Raw genomic sequence first — 18,997 nt, forward strand, 5'->3', positions numbered from 1 at the left:
GAGAAGATATCTACCCAAGTTTTTCTAGTAAACGACGAACATCATTGATAAGAATTTTGTGAAAAAACTGTTACAATTAACCTCACCAAACATCGTATGCTAAGTTAGTTCTCTCGACTTACGTGCATCTCAACTATATTGATCATAACATTCATGACATCAAACTTGTGTGCACCTCAACTATCTATTGATCGTAATTCTTGATCTTATCATATGGGTTTTGAAATATCAACCCAAAATCGATGAGAAACTCTCTCATTTCTTCCTCCAACGTTGAGAAAGCTGAATCTTCATAGCTTTGCAAGAAAAAATGATTAATAACTAAATAATACAAAAACTAAAAACTTATTGAATGAATTAATCAAAACCCATCTAAAGAACTATTCTCCCTATTTTTCAATCAGGTAGCTTGCAATCATTAAGCATCTTAATCCTAATTTAATTGGGTGTTTATGTAATCAATTATAAAACATGGCTTTGACCTTTAAGAGAGTAATTATTGATGATGATCAAGATCATAGCATTAAAAATCCAATCTTTTTTCTCCCAAAAACTATAAACAAAGTCTATATTTGTACAAAAACAAGTTTCTTCTTTCAAATTTGAAATTCTTGACACAAAAGCAAAAAAAAAAAAGGGAAAAAGGGATAGGAATCAACAAGTTTGACCATCTTGGCAATCTCTCCGCCGCTTCACCGGTGAAATTTGGTTGAAACCACCGTGCCACTCCTCCAACTCAAACGGCTGCACCGCCACCATCCCTGAAGAATCAAAGACACAATTCTCCGGCAACCCATCAAAGGTCCGACAAGGAGGCTTGGTTTTCCGGCGGCCGGCTCCGACGGGGACGTTGCGGAGGGCGCCACCGGCCGTCCAGTATCTCTGGCAGCCCTTACAGAAATGTCTTGGCTGATTAACGTTGTAGTTATTGAAATAACAAAATTTGGTGTCGGGGCTTTTGCATCTTGGGCAAGGAATCATCTTGTCCGGTTTTTTTTCAGCTGATTCTGATTTGTTGGTGTCTTCTTCTTTCATTTGCCTCTTGTTTTGCAACGTAATTGTTGTCCCAAATAGCTTGATTCCACCCTCGTCGTCTTCATACTTGTTTCTCTCCGCCATCATTGAGAGAGAGAGAGAGGCAGAGAGAGAGGCAGAGAGAGAGGTGGTTTGGGGGAATTGGGATTAAAAATGGGGACTTTATAATTGAAAGGAAAAAGGGGAAAAGGGTAAGTGAAGAGAGAGGTTGGTGAGAAGGAAAAGAAAAGGTTTGGATGAGCTTTTTGTACACATCATTGCTTCACTACATCATCATTATCATCTTCTTTCTTTCTTTTTAAACATTATAAAAATATGATGATAATCATTGAGAGACGTCTTTCGATGGTAAAGGGACCTGCCTCAAATGGAATAAAGAAGGAGAGAGTGAGTCGGGAGGGATTTCTCTTTGTTAGCTAAACAAGGTCAAAGATGGAGATTATATTTTTCTACTCTAACCCAGTCTCGACTCACTTTTAAAAGACCTGCCTCGAACGGAATAGACAATGAGAGAGTGAGTCAGGAGTGATTTCTCCTTGTTAGCTAAAAAAGGTCGAAAATAGAGATTACGTACCCTTGACCCTAACCTAGTCTCTTTATTACCTTCCTCGTGTATGTATAAGGTCGAATCCATTTGATTTCTAAAAAGGATTACTAATCGTTAACTTTTCGAGGAATCATTCATTAGTGGTTGTGAATGACTGATTTTTCTCAATATTTTCGACCTTAATTTCGTAGGAGCAAGTCAGAAAGATTGAGAAATTAAACCACTTGATTTGATTCGTTCTCAATAGCCATGTGATGATCATCTTAGGGTGATCCGGATGCTTCTATTACACTCGTAGTCACTGAAGGATGAACCAACTATGTAGCATCTACATCGAGAATTCAAGTATTGTATATGAGTAAGGACAAAACGTACTAAAAGAACTCGCGTTGGTTTGTAGAGATAAAATTTCACTCTTAGAAGCAGTTCAATACAAGTAGATAATGCAATAATATCGCAGTTGTGAGATTCCACATTTGTTGGAGAGGGGAGAAAAACATTTATAACGGTGTGGAAACCTCACCCTAATATACGCATATTAAATCCGTGAGGCTGACGACAAATGATAGCAGAGGGATTGGGCTATTACAAATGGTATCAGAGTCAATCACCGGACGGTGCGAGGTACTAGTCAGAGTAGGGCTAGACCCTGTCCAGAGAAGAGTAGATTATGAGATCCTACATCGGTTAAAGAGAGAAACAAAACCGTGCATTCTCTATAATGGTGTGGAAACCTCTCCTTTTCACGTTTTAAAACCGTGAGACTGATGGTAATATATAACGAGCCAAAACGGACAAACAACAGGAGATGCAAAGAAATGCCACGACCATTAACGAGCTATATCGGGATTTTGTTTTTCAAATGAGAGAGGATATTAAAAAAATATATAAAATTCCATCACTCTCCCACAACTCACCAACCCAAAAGAAAAATAATAATAATAATAATAATAATAAAAGAATTAAAATGATTTTGTCGTGTAATATATGGATTGGATCGGAATTAAAATTTCCACAAATTATTTAATCTTTTGCTTTTCAAACAATCATTTTATGCTTATAATAATCAATAACATTTTTTAATTATAATAAATAATAACAAATTTTTAATTATAATAATCAAGTTGTTTGAAAAATAATACCAAATTATTCTACCAACAATAAATTATTATGGATGATTGTTGGTAGCGTTATACTTAGGGTATATATTTTTTTCATTATTATATCAATTATTTAGTTTATAATATGCTCTTTTTTATTAATCTATACAATTTTACAAATCTTAGCACATGGACAGAGTTGACATTCACATAAAAATTCTTCAAAAATTTTAACCCATCTTATTATAAACCCTATTTTTATTTTTATTTTGATACCTATTTTAAAAAATATATTCCCGAGGAATCAGAAAACCTAAAACAAAATGATTCTCAAACAGGCTTTAGCCAGTTGTTTTGGTTTTATGAAAAGAATATTTGAACCCCACGTCGTAAACAGAGCAACTCAATAACTTTACTAAAGGAACAACCGAACATGATTTACTGATCTAAAAGAGTCTTTTTCGTTTCATATATATATCTATAAACATTGTACGATCAGAACCCACGTAGCAAATTTCGTTACTTTTTAAAACGAAAACGTATTTGTGGGTCGTAATCAAAATTTTTAAGATTGAATCGACTTTTTTAGGTGGGTTTGAATGCATGTATTTGGTGAGTTAACTTTGATGATACTTGGTTTTTTAAAAGGGTTATAAAGTTAGGGAATGCTTTTAATAAATGGATTTGCTTTAAATAAAGCAATCTTTTTTATAAACTTAATATGAAAGTAACCCTCTTTTCCAAGAACAGCTTTTTTTGCACTTATATTATGATAGACAAAACACCATTTTTCATTGGAAAGAGATGCACTTTTGTTTGGGATGCTTTCCATCACTATTTCTTTCCTTTCTTTTTTCCATTTTTAAATTTGAAGATTTGATCTTTTTCATATTATAATGTATGAAGATATGTCTTTGATATGATATCTTCAACTTGGTTTATTATATGTAGTTTTAAATATGATTTGTTCGTGTAATAGTTAAAATTAGTCATGGTTGTGAGTTGGAATTTGTGATACTCGAGTAAAAGAGAAGTATATGAATGAATCGAGACTGCGATCATGAGGATAGGATGGTTAAAGAAGGCTTAAAAGAATTGAAAGACATTACTTGTATCAACAAGGTGTACTTTTTTTTTCGGTAGCTCAATCATGGAGAGTATGGAGTCATTATATGTTGGGTGACCTTTTGAAAACTTTCGTAGGATGCATGTGAGTGAGTACAAAGCATCTTTGGGCTTGGTTCTTCTTAGTTTCTCAAAAACTTTATTGTTATTATGATTGCCTATCGTGCCTCACCCTCAACCGACCAACTAGGCCTATTACGAGTGTCTAGGTGGGTTTCAATAGCAAATGGCTTAGCTAGAGTCTTAAATCATGCAACATGGTCTCGACTTGCGTGCTACTTGTCATAATTGACGATACGATTGTGCCCTGAGAAAGTCATCAAGGATGATAACTGGGTTAAGTCGGGGAGAGTGTCACAACCTCATTGAGAGGAAATAGGCTGTGACCCCACACACAAGACACATAGGGGGCGACCCTCAAGTGATACCCATTTGGCTACGTGAACGCCAAGATTGAGAAGTGTTATGATGTGACCAATGAGGATGGTGCATCATCCAACACACCAAGAGCGTGCATTGAAACTAAGTCGAGGTATACCCAAGGTTCGAGAGAACGATGTGACACAAGTGTTGAAGACAGGCTTAAAGAGGGTTGGGTAGGGCCATGGGCTTTAATCTCAGAAGTTGAAGTTTCGACACGCGGCTCGAAAATTAAGTCCGTCTATATGAAAGATGAAAGCTTGCCAAATTTCGTGTCAATCGGGTACTCTACGAACTATGCACGAGATCATATGTCCGTTCGCCAAAAATACATCTACTCAAGAAGGATTGACAATGCCTCAAAATGTATTGTAGGGGAGGAATGGTGTTAGCTCTCCACTACCCCTTATCACAATGGCCTAAGCAAGCTACCCTCTAGCACATACATGTGTCATAGCATGGGTGAGCGTCTTGGGCATCATCCTTTGAAAAGAGTCTTTCAAAGACAGTACAGGACGACACAGGTGTGCCAATATTGCGCGTCATCCTTTGAAAATGGTCTTTCAAGGACAGTACCGGACGACACAGGTGTGCCGATATTGCGCTTAGCCCATGTGTCAGAAGTTATATTATGCACCCGCTATCTAGAACGTACACCTAAATGATTTAGCATGAACACAGGAGAGTTTGATGTTTGATGGAACCTAGATGGATGGATGTTCAGGAATGAAATATTCCTTATAAGGTTGTGAAAACCTCTCTCTAGTAGAAGCGTTTTAAAAATCGTGAAGTTGACAACAATACATAATGTGCCGGCGAAGCAGAAAATATCTACTGGTGGTGAGCTTGGACTGTTACTGTAACACGAAAATTTCTTTAATTTTATACATATTATCAATTACTTTTTAAAATTTTTGAATATGTCAAACCGCCTAATAAATACAAAATTTCAACGTTAGAAATCTATTAAATATTTTTAAATTTTTATAATCTATTAGTCACAAAATTTAAAAATTTTTAAACGTTTAAATTTATAATTTATGACTAAATAGACTAAAAGTTAAAGAAATAAATAATTAATTTTTTTTTCATATTCTTTAATACACTGTTCATTCCAATCAGTGCTACAAGTTGAAAGGTTTCCCTTTCAAACTTTAAAATATAAACCCTAAAATATTTGTGATGCGAAATTTATGTTTTAGATTAGTACTTATATCTCCAGGAGAACAAAATACTCTTTTTAAGGATGTGAAAACATTATTCTAGCATACACGTTTTAAAGCCTTGAGGGAAAGCCCGAAACGGAAAGTCCAAACAGAACAATATCTGCTAGCGGTGAATCTGAGTTGTTACAAATGATATTAGAGCTAGACACTGAACGATGTGTCAGCCTTCTCGCTATTCCCCGAAGGGGATAGACACGAGGTGATGTGCCAGTAAGGACGTTGGGCCTTATAGGGGGTGGATCCCACATCGATTGGAGAAAGGAACGAGTGCCAGCGAGGACGCTAGGCCCCGAAGGCCTTTATAAGGGTGTGGAAACCTTCTCCTAGCAAACATATTTTAAAGTCTTAAGGGAAAGTCCAAATAATACAATATCTACTAGTGATGGATCTGGATCGTTACATGTTAACATAATGTTGGAGTTTCTTCCATTGGAAGTTGCTCTTTCTTGGTCAATAAAATTCTGTAGTTTCTGGGATATTACAATCCAAGACTTGACCCTTCTTTTTTTTTTTTTTTAGTATTTCTTTGAATGATTCTTTGAAGACTTTACCAGCGTACTTTACTTCCCCTTTTGGTCTTCTTACATGGAATGCAACACTTTTCAACTCTTTATTTCTTTTCTTTTCCGTCCATGAATGATGACAAAACGTTAACTTTCGGAGGGAGGAAAAGGTCAATCTAATCCGATCAGAATAGATACTCATTAGAAAGGCCGTAACGACTCAAGTCCACCACTAACAGATATTGTCTTCTTTGGGCTTTTCCTTTCAGATTTCCCCACAAGGATTTAAAATGCATCTACTAGCTACTAGGGTGAGGTTTTCACACCCTTATAAAGGGTTTTTCATTCTCCCCCAACTGATGCACAATCCACCCCCTTCGAGGCCCAACGTTCTCGCTGGCACTTGTTCCCTTCTCCAATCGATGTGGGACCCTCCAATCCACCACTTTTGAGGCTCAGCTTCTTTGTCGGCACATCGCCTCGCGTCCACCCCTCTTGGGGCATAGCCTTCTCATTGGCACATCACCTGATATTTGGCTCTGATACCATTTATAACAGTCCAAGCCCACTACTAGCATATATTGTCCTCTTCGGACTTTCTCTTTTAGGCTTTGGGACTTCTCCTCAAAGTTTTTAAAACCCGTCTGCTAGGAAGAGGTTTCCATACCCTTATAAACAATACTTCATTCTCCTCCTCAATCGATATGGGATCTCACAATCACAAAGACAATCGAAGAGACAGAGGAAAAGCTAAAAGAATCGAATTTACAACCATTTTCAGGCTTTCTTTTATGCACTCTATTGCTTGCTGCAGCCTGCAAGTATGATGAAACATATCTTTCCCAGAACCTAATACTTAGAATTCTCGATGCTTACAAGGAATTGACAGGTTCTCTCTAAGGTAATATAAGTCAAAAAGGAAGGTAAACTCGACTACTCAAACTTACAAAAGTAAATAAGCTTATTCACAAGACATACCATGAGTTTATTACATATGCAACTATTAACATCTTTATGAGAGTTGTCTCCGGGAAACATAGGTTTCATATCTACAATCAGGCATCACTCCAAGAATCGTCATCTTCGCCGTTGTCACTTCCAACAGCCTGCAAAACGACTCAATAGTTATGGCGAGTCTTTCATGTATATATATAGTGTGCATAGTTGGAAAACAAGACAATGAAGAACCTGGCGAATCGCGTTGGCTTTCTCCAAAATTGCTGTGACTTTGACATGGGTTGCAGGTCCTGCTGTAGTACTGGCCTTCTCAGTCATTGTAGGTCTTAGGTTGAATGACTGGGGATAACATGGTCGAGAATAGTTATTAACATGAACTATATAACTTTTGATCTTATGTGAACAAAGGAAATCTTGGCAACAAAAATGATGATATAAGAATCTTCAAGGGCAGCTTTCAAATTTCAGTATAGAGGCAAATGTCTAGTTAATATAATAAGAATACTACGAATGCGTCACAAACATGATGACCGACGTGAGTTCATGCGTATGATCTCCGAATCCACAAGTGCTAATGTATGCATGCTATGGCCTTGGTATTAGTATAGAGTTGAATTCACAACAAAACCAGTCTGTATACTTGGATGATTTGATTTGCAGAGCTTTTGTGCAAGGAATAAAACTGACCATGTATCACATTGTGAGATCCTATATTGGTTGGGGAGAGAACGAAATACCCTTTATAAAGGTGTAGAAACCTCTCCCTAGCATACGCGTTTTAAAAACTTTGAGGGAAAGTTCAAAGAGGACAGACACGGGGCAATGTGCCAAAGAGGAAGCTGAGCCTCAAAGGGGAGTGGACATGAGGTGGTGTGCCAACAAGGATGCTAGCTCCAAAGGGGGTGGGATTGGGGGGAGGGAGGGGGGGGGTCCCACATTGATTGGAGAAAGGAACAATTGCCAATGAGGACGTTGGACTCCGAAGGGGGTGGATTGTGAGATTCCACATCGGTTGGGGAGGAGAACAAAACACCCTTTATAAGAGTGTGGAAACCTCTCCCTAGCAAACGCATTTTAAAAATCTTGAAAGAAAGTCCGAAATGGAAAACTCAAAGAGGACACTGCTAGTGGTGGGTTTGGACCGTTACAAATGGTATTAGAGCCAGACACCGGGCGATGTGCCAACGAGGAGCCTGAGCCTCGAAGGGGGGTGGGCACGAGGCAGTGTGCCAGCAAGGACATTGGGCCCCAAAGGGAGGTGGATTGGGGGAGTCTCACATTGATTGGAGAAGAGAACGAGTGCCAGCGAGGACGCTGGGTCCCGAAGGAGGGTAGATTGTGAGATCTCACATCAGTTGGAGAGAAAAACGAAACACCATTTATAAGGATGTGGGTGGATTGGGGGAGTCCCACATCGATTGGAGAAGGGAACGAATATCAGCGAGGACGCTGGGCGCTGAAGGGGGGTGGATTGTGAGATCCCACATCGGTTGGGGAGAACAAATCATCCTTTGTAAGGGTGTGGAAACCTCTCCCTAAACGTTTTTAAAAACCTTGAGGGAAAGTCCAAAAGTGAAAGTCCAAAGAGGACAATATTGGCTAGTAGTGGGCTTGGGCCGTTACACATATGCAGCAGGTTCACATCCATTAGGGTAATTCAATATCCATCAGAATCAAACTAAATCAATAAAAGAAAACGAATGTTAAACAAAAACGTAAGAAAATTTCTTACTTTTTCTCTAATTTGTTGCAGAAAATCTTCCCTCGCATCCATCACTTGCCCATTTCCAATGCGGTTTAGTTCTTTTTTACCATCCACCATCACTTGTTCTGGCTTCTACATTCAACAATAAATGTATAAACAATTAGAACTTCCCACGCCTTAAGTCATCCTGGTTGTTTATGTTTGCTATCAAAATAACCACTATACTACTATTTACATTGTCATTTGGCTTGGTTGCAATGGGCTCATGAGTTATTTGCTGCTGCAAGACAATTGGTTCCACCTGTTCTGACCGAGCAGATAAATCCTTCAGGTCTTCAGACACATTCAAGGATGTTTTTGATACACACCATTGTGCAGGAGGAAGAGGAGGCACAGCCGGAGCAGGATTATCTGAACATTGCGGCTTAAGAAGATTCATTGCATCAATATCATCAATTCTTTCACTCATTACAGTGTTCACAATGTCAAAACATGGAAGATCAAGTAACGGACCCGAAAACGATTCATCCATACCCTTCCTAGTGTACAAATTTTCACTTTCACCATCCACAGTAGTCCCACTTTTTGTGATTCCCTCAAATGATGATGCCATCTGTGATATGTGTAAATCATACGAATTCTTGCACGTGCTTTCTGAAACGTCGTCTGATTCCCACAGGTCAGAATTCGACTTAGAGCGATCACTAAGACAATCATCTGACATACATGGAGATGATCTACAGAATGTGTCGTCGTCATCAGACTCAGAGCCAATCTCATGCACAGAAATAGACTCCACGGGAGCCAACTGAAATGATGGAAATATGTCGTTCGTGCTTCCTCGGCCTTCACTGTCGTCGGGAAATCTCAATTTCAATTTTGAAATTTCAAAACCAGAAACAGGATGGAAAGAGATTTTCATGTGATCAAGTGGGGGTGAAGGAGGACATGAATCTGGACCAGACGTAGTCTCAAACCTTTCATCTTGTGTTAGCGTTAGTTTTCTATGAAAGCCATTTACAAGCAATTGATGGCTAAGTCCAGAATTCTGATTGGAATCTTCATCTTTCTCCATAATGGTTTTTGCCATATCATTCATATGGACACAATTAGATCCATTGCTTGAATGATTAACATCAAGACCTTCATCTCTTGACAATACCCGAGACGTATCGTATTTCTGATCATCGTGATGCAATGAGGACTTATTAGAAGTTGAATCATTCTCATTGTTAATAGCATCTTTGGGAAAAGTACCCATTTTCATTTCTTGTGCATTACCATTGATCAAAAACGCATGATGAGAAGGGCCATGTTTTTCGCCTTTACTCGCGTCCTCACGAGAAGCATTTGATACAGCCCAAGAAGGAGGTTTTGATGGCTGAAGTCCAAGCAAGCCACCATTAGTCCAGAACTTATCTAACGGATTGCTGGAGAAAGAAGCTTTTTCAGATTCGTGCGATTCGTGCACCGTGTTCAATAATTTAACTCCCGACTGATCCTCGAAACTAGAAGTGGAGTCAGGAGGGAAGGAGTCACTGATATCAGATTCTGATATGGAACTTTCCTTGTCATGCAAATTAGTTACTAGGGGATCGTCGAGGCTAGAATCCTTCACGGCATTTTCGAGCCTTTGATCATGGTAAAAACTATCTGAAGAAACTAAATTTGGCAGACTGGACATCATACCTTGAGGCTCATTACTCGGGTTAAGAATCGAAATATCAGGATCCAAACTCAATTCAAGGACGTCATGCACTGGTTCTACTACTTCACACTTTATAGTGGATGAGCATGGCTCGACTTCTCGTTTCGTCTGACAATCAAGGTCACTTTCAGATTCTGATTCAATGGTGTTGAGGGCATCCATATAATTATCCGTTTCACTTTCGACTTCATCAAATACATTCCCGTCATTAACGGATTCTAGCTGGTGGCCATTACTAGCAGGCGTGCTCGTTTGTTCATCATTTCTGAGGTAAAAGCCTTCCATTTCCTGTGGATCCAGGGTAGATTCAGGAATAGGAACATTATATTCTTCATCTTTATCATACTGTTGACGCCTTGACTCCCCTATCAATTTTTCGCTATCACCCTGTCGACTACCCGGCTCCACCATTTCTGGCTTTTCTATGCCATCCTGTTGTTGAGTCCTTGGCTGCACAAGTTCCTCCATTTTACTAACATCCTGTTGAGTCCTAGGCTGCACAATGTCTGCCATTTCACTGACACCCTTTTGAGTCCTTGGCTGCAGATTTTCTGTCATTCCTGTACCATCCTGTTGGGACCTTGGCTGCACAATGTCGTCCATTTCTCTGACATCGTTTCGAGCCATAGGCGGCACATGTTCCGCCATTTCTCTAACATCCTGTTGGGACCTTGGCTGCACAATTTCTGCCCTTTCTCTAACACCCTTTTCAGTCCTTGGCTGCACAACTTCTGTCATTTCAGTAACATCCCGTCGGGACTTTTTCTCCAACATTGCAGCTATTTCTCTTACTCTCTTTTGAGTCCTTGGCTGCACAATTTCTTCCTTTTCTCTAACATCCTGTTGGGACCTTGGCTGTATAATTTCTTCCATTTCTCCGACATCCTTTCCGGTTCTCGGCTGCATAATTTCACCCATATCTCTAACATCCTGTTGACCTATTGGCTGCAACATTTCTATCTTTTCTACACTATCTTGCTGATTCCTGGGCTTCATTATTTCTGCCTTTTCATCCCATGTGACATGAGAACAGAAACTCAAATCAATTGGATCATCTAATTCAAATTGAAATTTATCATCTACCATCCTACTTTGTTCATCTGAGGCAAGTGAATCAACAGCATCATTAAACTGCATCATGCTTGAATTTGAAGATTCCCTAAATTCCTGTTCTTTAGTTTGCAAGGAAGAATCTAATTTCGTAACACTTCCGGTATATCGCGACCCAGTTCCGGAATCAAAAGAATTTGAAGACTCCCCAGCATCTGATTTCATCCTTATATCAGCTGTAGCAGTTTGAGAAAAGGAAGCTACTTCATTGGAAATGGAGTTATACTGCAAGCTGCATATCTAGTTGTCAGTGTTCTATTCAACTAAAGATGGAATGTCCAAAAGCTAACTGTTAGTTATTAATACCTGCTATTAAAACTGGGAATTGATGCACCACATGTCACTTCTCTGTTGCGCATCAATGATCGTTTTCTCTGTGCGTTGTTAATTTATTTGTCAAAATGACAGAGCCAATCTTTGATTTCAAGAATATTAAATAAAACAATGACTCCACATTCTCAACCATTTGACCAGGATCTGTTCCATAGGTTGTACTACTGTGCCCTTGAGTTCTAACGTTAATGGCTTACCTAGCAGATATTGTTCTCTTTGGGCTTTCCCTTCAAGGGCTTCCCCTCAAGGTTCATTGATTGGAGAAAGGAACGAGTGCCAGCGAGGATGCTGGGCCCCGAAGGGGGGTGGATTGTGAGATCCCACGTTGGGGAGGTGAATGAAACAGTTTTTATAAGGGTGTGGAAACCTCTCTCTAGCAGATACGTTTTAGAAACCTTGAGGGGAAGCCCGAAAGGGAAAGCCCAAAGAGGATAATATCTGCTAGCGGTGAGCTGTTACAAAAAACTAGAAAGCTAGCCACTTATTCAAGAAGTGCACATAGCACAACCCCTAGATTTTCAGTACATACCTTGATCTTTTGAGCCTTTTTATCACTTCGAACCTTCTCCAAGCTTACTTTTCCTGAGGTTGATATTCTTCTGAAGAATGTTGGATCTGAATAACGCTTTAAACAAGATCCAGGACCCCCCGTATCAAATCTAATGGAGAGAAGAACAACATTGTCAAGCTTGCCTCTCATTTTCAATAAGAAGAAATATGTTAAAAAACGATAACGAACTGAACATACTTGTCGAGCAAATGAAGTTGTGGAGGATCACGACATTCTTCATAGGAATCCATAATAAATCGTGGCAAATCATGATAGATGAAGTGATTTTGGTCTGTTTGAATACGAGGATGCCACTCAGAACCTGCAAAGCAACTGCTTTACATTATGCAAATATCAAATGTTGCTAAAATGCTATAGAAAACAGTAACTGAGCTGCTCTAAAGCTCATCTACACAAACCCAGTTTATGAAGATAAGTTTGTGACCAGTACCGAGTTAAAATAAACTAGAATCACTCGTCTTGTCAGTGAATCAGAAAACTATCTCCTTCAAACATTCACTTTGCAGCTAAGAAGCACAAGCGTTTAGTTCGGATAGTGTGTGTTGGACACTTCGACACTTATTGGACATGCATCAGACACTTGTTAGAACAATAGATACGAGTCAAACACTAATTGTATCAAGTGAGTATGAGTCCAGCGTTTGACAGACACATATGAAATGCTTGTTAAGCATTCTAAATAGATATAAATAAACATGTTCTTATCGTGTACGTGTCCTTTATTTTTTAAAAATGACATGTCACTATGTCTGTGCTGTGTTGTGTCGTGTCGTGTCTATGTTTCGTATCCGTATCCGTGCTTCTTAGCCAAGAAATATTTAACACTTGTGTACGTTAGAGAACAGAGAATACACGGTAGAAGTGAGGTACAAACAATACCATACGGCTGGAATCTGTATTTTAGTCAATAAATAGTAGTTTGTGTACGTGTTTACGGGTCGGGGGTGGAGTTTAGAGCAGTTCCTCGTCATTTTTACGAATTAATCATACTGACAAGGGATTCTCTATTCAGGTCCAGAGTATTTACAACGGACAAGTCGATAACACCAAAAAAATTGAAATAAATAATGCTTTAGTCTAAGTAATCAATGATTTGGGTAGCAATTGAGTCATACCAGCTGTGTAAGCAAAATGAATGTGACTTGTTTGAGCTAGTATTGCCTTCTCTAGGGAAGGAAGGGCAGCTTCAATATGTTTGACACGAGCAATCACATTGCGGCTCCTGGAAGCTGTTGCCATCACCTGTTCTTGCAAGCCATGAAAAACCTCCCCCGCAAATCTACAACACAGGATGATGCCATCCCAGTCAGTATAAATGTTGTTTAACAACATACTTGCATTGCACAAAGGACCAAGCAAAGTGAAAGTCTTTTTCAAAGACCCTATATGCATATCAACACAAAGATGATGATCATCTTTCAGACAACTTACAGACGAACTCTAACTATTTCCTAATGAAATTCTAATGGTCTAGCACCATTTTTGTGCGATACCACATTAGTTGGAGAAGGGAATGAAACGTTCTTTATAAGGGTGTGGAAACCTCTCCCTAGCATACACGTTTTAAAAACCTTGAAGGGAAGCCCGAAAGGGAAAGCCCAAAGAGGACAATATCTGCTAGCAGTGGGCTTAGGCCATTACAAATGGTATCAGAGTCAGACACCGGGCAATGTGCTTGTGAGGAGGCTGAGCCCCAAAGGGGGTGGAAACGAGGCGGTGTGCTAGCAAGGATGCTGGCCCTGAAGGGGGGTAGGTTGGGGGGTCCCACATCAATTGGAGAAAGGGAATGAGTGCCAGTGAGGATGTTCGGGGGCCAGCCGATGTGAGATCTCACTCCCTTTCTCCAACCGATGTGAGATCTCACAATCCACCCCCTTTCAGGGCCCAGCGTCCTTGTTTACACTCGTTCCCTTCTCCAATTGATGTGAGACCCTAGAGGTTTCCACACCCTTATAAAGAATGTTTCATTCTCCTCCCCAACCAATGTGCGATCTCACAATCCACCGCCCTTTGGGGCCCAGCGTCCTCGTTGGCACTCGTTCCCTTCTCCAATTGATGTGGGACCCCCCAATCCACCCCCCTTCGGGGTCCAGCGTCCTTGCTAACACACCGCCTCGTGTCCACCCCCTTCAAGGCTCAACCTCCTCGCTGGCACATCACCCTATGTTTGGTTATAATACCATTTGTAAAGGTCCCAGCCCATTGTCCTCTTTAGGTTCTCCCCTTCAAGCTTCCCCTCAAGGTTTTAGAAACACGCTTGCTAGATAGAGGTTTCCACACCCTTATAAATAATGCTCCATTCTCCACCCCAACCAATATGGGATCTCACACTCACCTAACTACAATGTAATATTCTAAAAAACAAAGAAGAAAACTAGCAGGAATGAAATGAATCGTGAAAAAAACATAATTAAAAAGGAAAGTAGAATCCACTCTGATTTGATTGTCTCCTTCCCATATCTGTTTCCTAAACAAGATACAAAAATGAAGTTCCCATTCAAGGAACTAATCAATTTCCAAGTGAATTACAAAATTCCCAAACATTCCTTCCATTTCCAGATGTGAATATAACTCCACTAATTCCCTAACTTAGATTAATCTAAGAGAACACGGTACGAGACCTAAGAAATACCTAGAAACAAGAACATAAATACATTCAATACTCGAAACTAAACCGCCGAAGCATCATATATATATAGAGCAGGGAAAGCAAAAGAAACATACTCCGCAAGATCACCCAACTGCCTCAAGATCCCAACGAGGCCAGCAACGGCTACACCGTCAAGCACAGCTTTGGGATCTTCATTATTGGCCTCCTTGTAGAGATGGGGCTTTCCAAGCCCGAATTCGCTCTTGACCTGCACCCTGACGAGCGGCATCTTCCCCTAATTCCCCTGCGCTGCTCTCGGCATTGGAGGAAGTGGATTCGAAGGGAAACGCGGTGAAATTGTAGGTGACTGAAGGGATAAGGGAAGAGAGAGAAAGAGAGAGGGTTGTTGTGGGGATTGAAGCAGCTCAGCTGCCGAACAGAGGGAGCTGCTCTGAGCTTTGTAGGACATTGCCAACTCCTGAAGCCATTCCTTTTCAAAAAATAAATACAAAAATAATATTCATATATTAATTACACTCCAACAATTAAAAAACAAAATCTAAATACCCAAAACACCACGATTGTTTGAGAAAATGACATCTCTATCCCTCTCTCACGTGTCAGCCTTGGATTGGTTAGAGTTTGATAGGGCCTCATATTAGCTGGACTCGACAGGTGTTGGAAAGCACCAAATTTTTTATGACGTCATTTATAATCTTTTAAAAAATTATACTAAAAATATAACTCCAAAAATATTGGTTAAATTAAAGTTTATTTTGTTTTTATTATTATTAAAAACAAATTTTTTATATTTTTAATTATTTGTCTAATAGTCATTTAAATTAATGAATTGTATCAATAAATTTAATTTTGTGTCTTCTATAATACTAAATTTTAAATCAATTTAAATAGATATTAAAAAAATATATATTTGTTTATTTATTTATATAATTAAAAAAACAATGAATAATTATGAGATCCGAGTAAGTTGGGGAGGAGAACAAAACACCAAGATGTGGAAACCTTTCCCTCGCCGACGCATTTTTAAAACCTTGAAGAAAAGCTTGAAAGGAAAAGTCCAAAGAGGTATCTACTAGCGGTGGGCTTGGGGCGTTAAAAATGGTATTAGAGCGAGTCACTGAGCGACATGACGCGATGTGCCAGTAAGGACACTGGGCCCTTAGTGCGTTACAAATGGTATTAGAGCCAGTCATCAAGCGACATGAGGCGGTGTGCCAGTAAGAACACTGGGTCCCTGGGTTGTTACAAATGGTATTAAAGCTAGTCATCCAGCTACACAAGGCGGTGTGCTAGTAAGAACACTGGGCCCCTAGGCCGTTACAAATAGTATTAGAGCCAGTCATCAGGCGACATGAGGCGGTGTGTTAGTAAGGACACTGGACCTCTGAGCTGTTACAAATGATATTAGAGTCAGTCACCGGGCGATGTGCCAGTAAAAACGCTAGGCCCCATAAATATGTAAAATCATGGAACATAAACTTAAATTTAAAATTAAAAATATAATATTTTAAAATTTAAGGACATATACTCAAAATATATATATATTTTTTTTTTTTAATGGGAAGTTCTGAAGTCTTTTTCATATACTAAATATTGACGATGACAGTTTTTGGTCCATTTTAAATAAATAAAATGAAAAACTTTAATTAATTAATAGAATAAAAAAAAAAAAGAAATTGACTGATTGGATAGCGAATGGTCGCATTTAATTCCCACCTAATTTTGGACAGATTTATTTCACCTTCCCATCACATTACAATATTTTAATTTTGTGTAATTTTTTATTAATTACAATAATTAGAAAAATAAAATTAAATGCATTATTTGTTCGTCACATTATAATAACTTCTTTATTTATATAAATAAAACTTTTGACCAATTTTAAAAATTAAAAATAAAATTTAATTAAGAAAAAATTATAATGAGTGAACTGAGCTGACATGTGTACGGCTGTGTTTTTTTATGTAAAAATGGACAATAATAATATAAATAAATGCAATTCATAGATCTGAATTTATTACTTGATTTGACTTTTTCCACCTTTTATAATTATTTAATTTTGTCTCATTGGAGCTAGAGTAACTTCTATTTTTGTATCTTAGTTTAAAATAATCTATGTCACTTAATTCCATTATTTAATGTGACATGTTTATTTGGGGTAGTAATAATTGAAGGCTTGAGATAAGATGTCATTACTTGTAATTAATCGACATTTATCGCCTTCGATTAGCGAAACCCTAAAAATCAGACAAATGAGAATAGAAAATAGTCGATAATCAAGATTATTTTGGGGTGCTCCAACGATATAGATGATTCTTGATTAGCAAAGGCTGACGACATCTCGAGACTTGAGATGTCATTATCATAAATGGGTTGTGTCACTGGGAACAAAAATGACAAGATGAGATGCGACATTGCAAATGAGAGATGTAGCCTAGAGTAGAGGCAAGTTGGTTAGAATCGTAGACGATTGAATATGCATGCACGGATAGTGTGTGTGGTTGAACAAGCTTAGATTTTGCATGAGTTGTGTTCGTTTGGCGAAGGAGAATTTCGTTTATGTTCGATGAAGCCACAAAGTAGTGCAAAAAATGTAAATGGGGCTTGAGATCCTATTAAAACTTGTCATAAGTGTGTCAAGATCAAGATGTTGCACGGTTGAAAGTGTACGTTCGACATTTTATCGACTTCAATTAGCGTAATCCCTAAAATCGATAGTAATTTGCTTCATTGAGATAATGGGAATAAGAAATGTCCACAAAGTCGATGTAAAATTAAGACTAAATTAATAGAAATGCCCATAAACTTTTAAATTTTAAATAACACTTTTAAACTCAAAATAAAAATCTAAAAATACTATTATCATTAGTTTTCAATAAATAAAATATCCTTAAAACTTTAATAATATTTCAAAAATATTCTTTAATTCTTAAAAGCTTCGTTAGCATTAACATTATTTACTTTTATAAATAAATAAAAAATTATTACCGCCAATATATGGACTAAAATTGTCTCTCAATATCTCATAGGTTACGTTTTAATGTTACTTAGTAAAGATATTTTTGAATTTTTTTTTAAAAAATTTAAAGAGTATTAATAAAATATTTAAAAAATCATCTGTATTTTTTAAATATTTTTAAAATTCAAATGGTATTATAAAATTATTTTAAAAATTCAAGAGCCTAAACTAACTATAAAAATATTTTTTTAATTTTTAAAAAAATTTAACCGTATTATTGAAACTTTTACATAAAATTGAAAAGTATTTTTTAATATTAATTTAGCTTATAATTTTAAATTTTATTCAATAATTAAAAATACAAAGAATAATAGATGAATATATTGAGTTATTTTTTAAAAATATAAAAAAATTATGTTAAATAAAAAGTCAATAATGGTGTCAGACACCTCTCAATTTCTCAATTAATAGGTCATATTCAATGAAAAGTGAACTTAGGCATATTTCACATAGTCAATGGTCAACCCATAAAAAAGGACCAAATATTATACTTTTTATATTTAATGCTAACTATTTTTTTTAATTTAATTACTCTGTTTTATTTATTTAATTATTTAATTTATTATTTCACCGTATTTTTTTAATAATGTTTAAGAACAAGTTTTCGCACTTGCTGGGATAATATGGGATCTCACAATTCACTTTATTGAGAGCCAACGTTCTCATTATCACACTACCCGGTGTCTAACTCTAAGAATATTTGTAACAATTCAAGTTCACACTGTAAATATTATCTACTTTAATCCGTTACATATCGTCGTCAATCTCACAGTATTAAAAAAACGCGTATTTTACGGAAATATTTCTACATTTTTATCAGAAATGATTCGTTCAAATCTTTAATTGATATGGAATCTCATAATTGGAAAGAAGTGAACAAGTATCATCGTTTATTTTTCTTATTGTATCCTATAAATTTTGATTATTTTATGATTAAAATTCAAAATAAATATGTTTTAACTAATAAATTTTTTTAAAATGTTTTTTCTAATAACAAAATTGAATTTAATTTTTAATTATCTTGAAA

At 37.5% G+C, this 18,997-nt stretch overlaps 2 protein-coding genes across 4 annotated transcripts; both read right to left on the reverse strand.

Moving 5' to 3' along the window:
• Positions 1-503: 503 nt before the first annotated feature.
• On the reverse strand, positions 504-1,181 carry LOC111457108 (dof zinc finger protein DOF1.5-like). The gene has a single exon (XM_023099261.1). It carries the CDS (start codon positions 1,120-1,122, stop codon positions 655-657), a length of 468 nt encoding a protein of 155 aa, XP_022955029.1. The 5' UTR covers positions 1,123-1,181; the 3' UTR covers positions 504-654.
• Positions 1,182-6,701: 5,520 nt separating this feature from the next.
• On the reverse strand, positions 6,702-15,420 carry LOC111457093 (protein SCAR3-like). 3 transcript variants are annotated; one of them, XM_023099238.1, is made up of 11 exons: positions 15,065-15,420; positions 13,456-13,619; positions 12,518-12,641; positions 12,299-12,428; positions 11,743-11,810; positions 10,965-11,668; positions 8,854-10,829; positions 8,646-8,750; positions 7,145-7,252; positions 6,917-7,062; positions 6,702-6,879 (listed from the first exon to the last, which is right to left on the reverse strand). In XM_023099238.1, exons 1-10 carry the CDS (start codon positions 15,217-15,219, stop codon positions 7,012-7,014), a joined length of 3,585 nt encoding a protein of 1,194 aa, XP_022955006.1. In that variant the 5' UTR covers positions 15,220-15,420; the 3' UTR covers positions 6,702-6,879; positions 6,917-7,011. The 3 variants fall into 3 exon arrangements, with proteins under 3 accessions (XP_022955006.1, XP_022955005.1, XP_022955007.1); XM_023099237.1 differs by having other exon boundaries at positions 8,854-11,668; XM_023099239.1 differs by lacking the exon at positions 15,065-15,420 and having other exon boundaries at positions 8,854-11,668; positions 12,518-12,652; positions 13,456-13,545.
• Positions 15,421-18,997: the final 3,577 nt, after the last annotated feature.

This window comes from Cucurbita moschata, unplaced genomic scaffold, assembly GCF_002738365.1.
Source record: "Cucurbita moschata cultivar Rifu unplaced genomic scaffold, Cmos_1.0 Cmo_Scf00019, whole genome shotgun sequence".
Taxonomy (NCBI): domain Eukaryota; kingdom Viridiplantae; phylum Streptophyta; class Magnoliopsida; order Cucurbitales; family Cucurbitaceae; genus Cucurbita; species Cucurbita moschata.

Coding starts and splice junctions, on each gene's coding strand:
- LOC111457093 (XM_023099237.1), bottom strand. CDS start 15,219: ATGCCGCTCGTCAGGGTGCAGGTCAAGAGCGAATTCGGGCTTGGAAAG. Junction 12,429..12,517: donor CAACTTCATTTGCTCGACAA/GTATGTTCAGTT, acceptor TCTCTCCATTAG/ATTTGATACGGGGGGTCCTG. Junction 11,811..12,298: donor AAAAGGCTCAAAAGATCAAG/GTATGTACTGAA, acceptor AACAACGCACAG/AGAAAACGATCATTGATGCG.
- LOC111457108 (XM_023099261.1), bottom strand. CDS start 1,122: ATGATGGCGGAGAGAAACAAGTATGAAGACGACGAGGGTGGAATCAAG.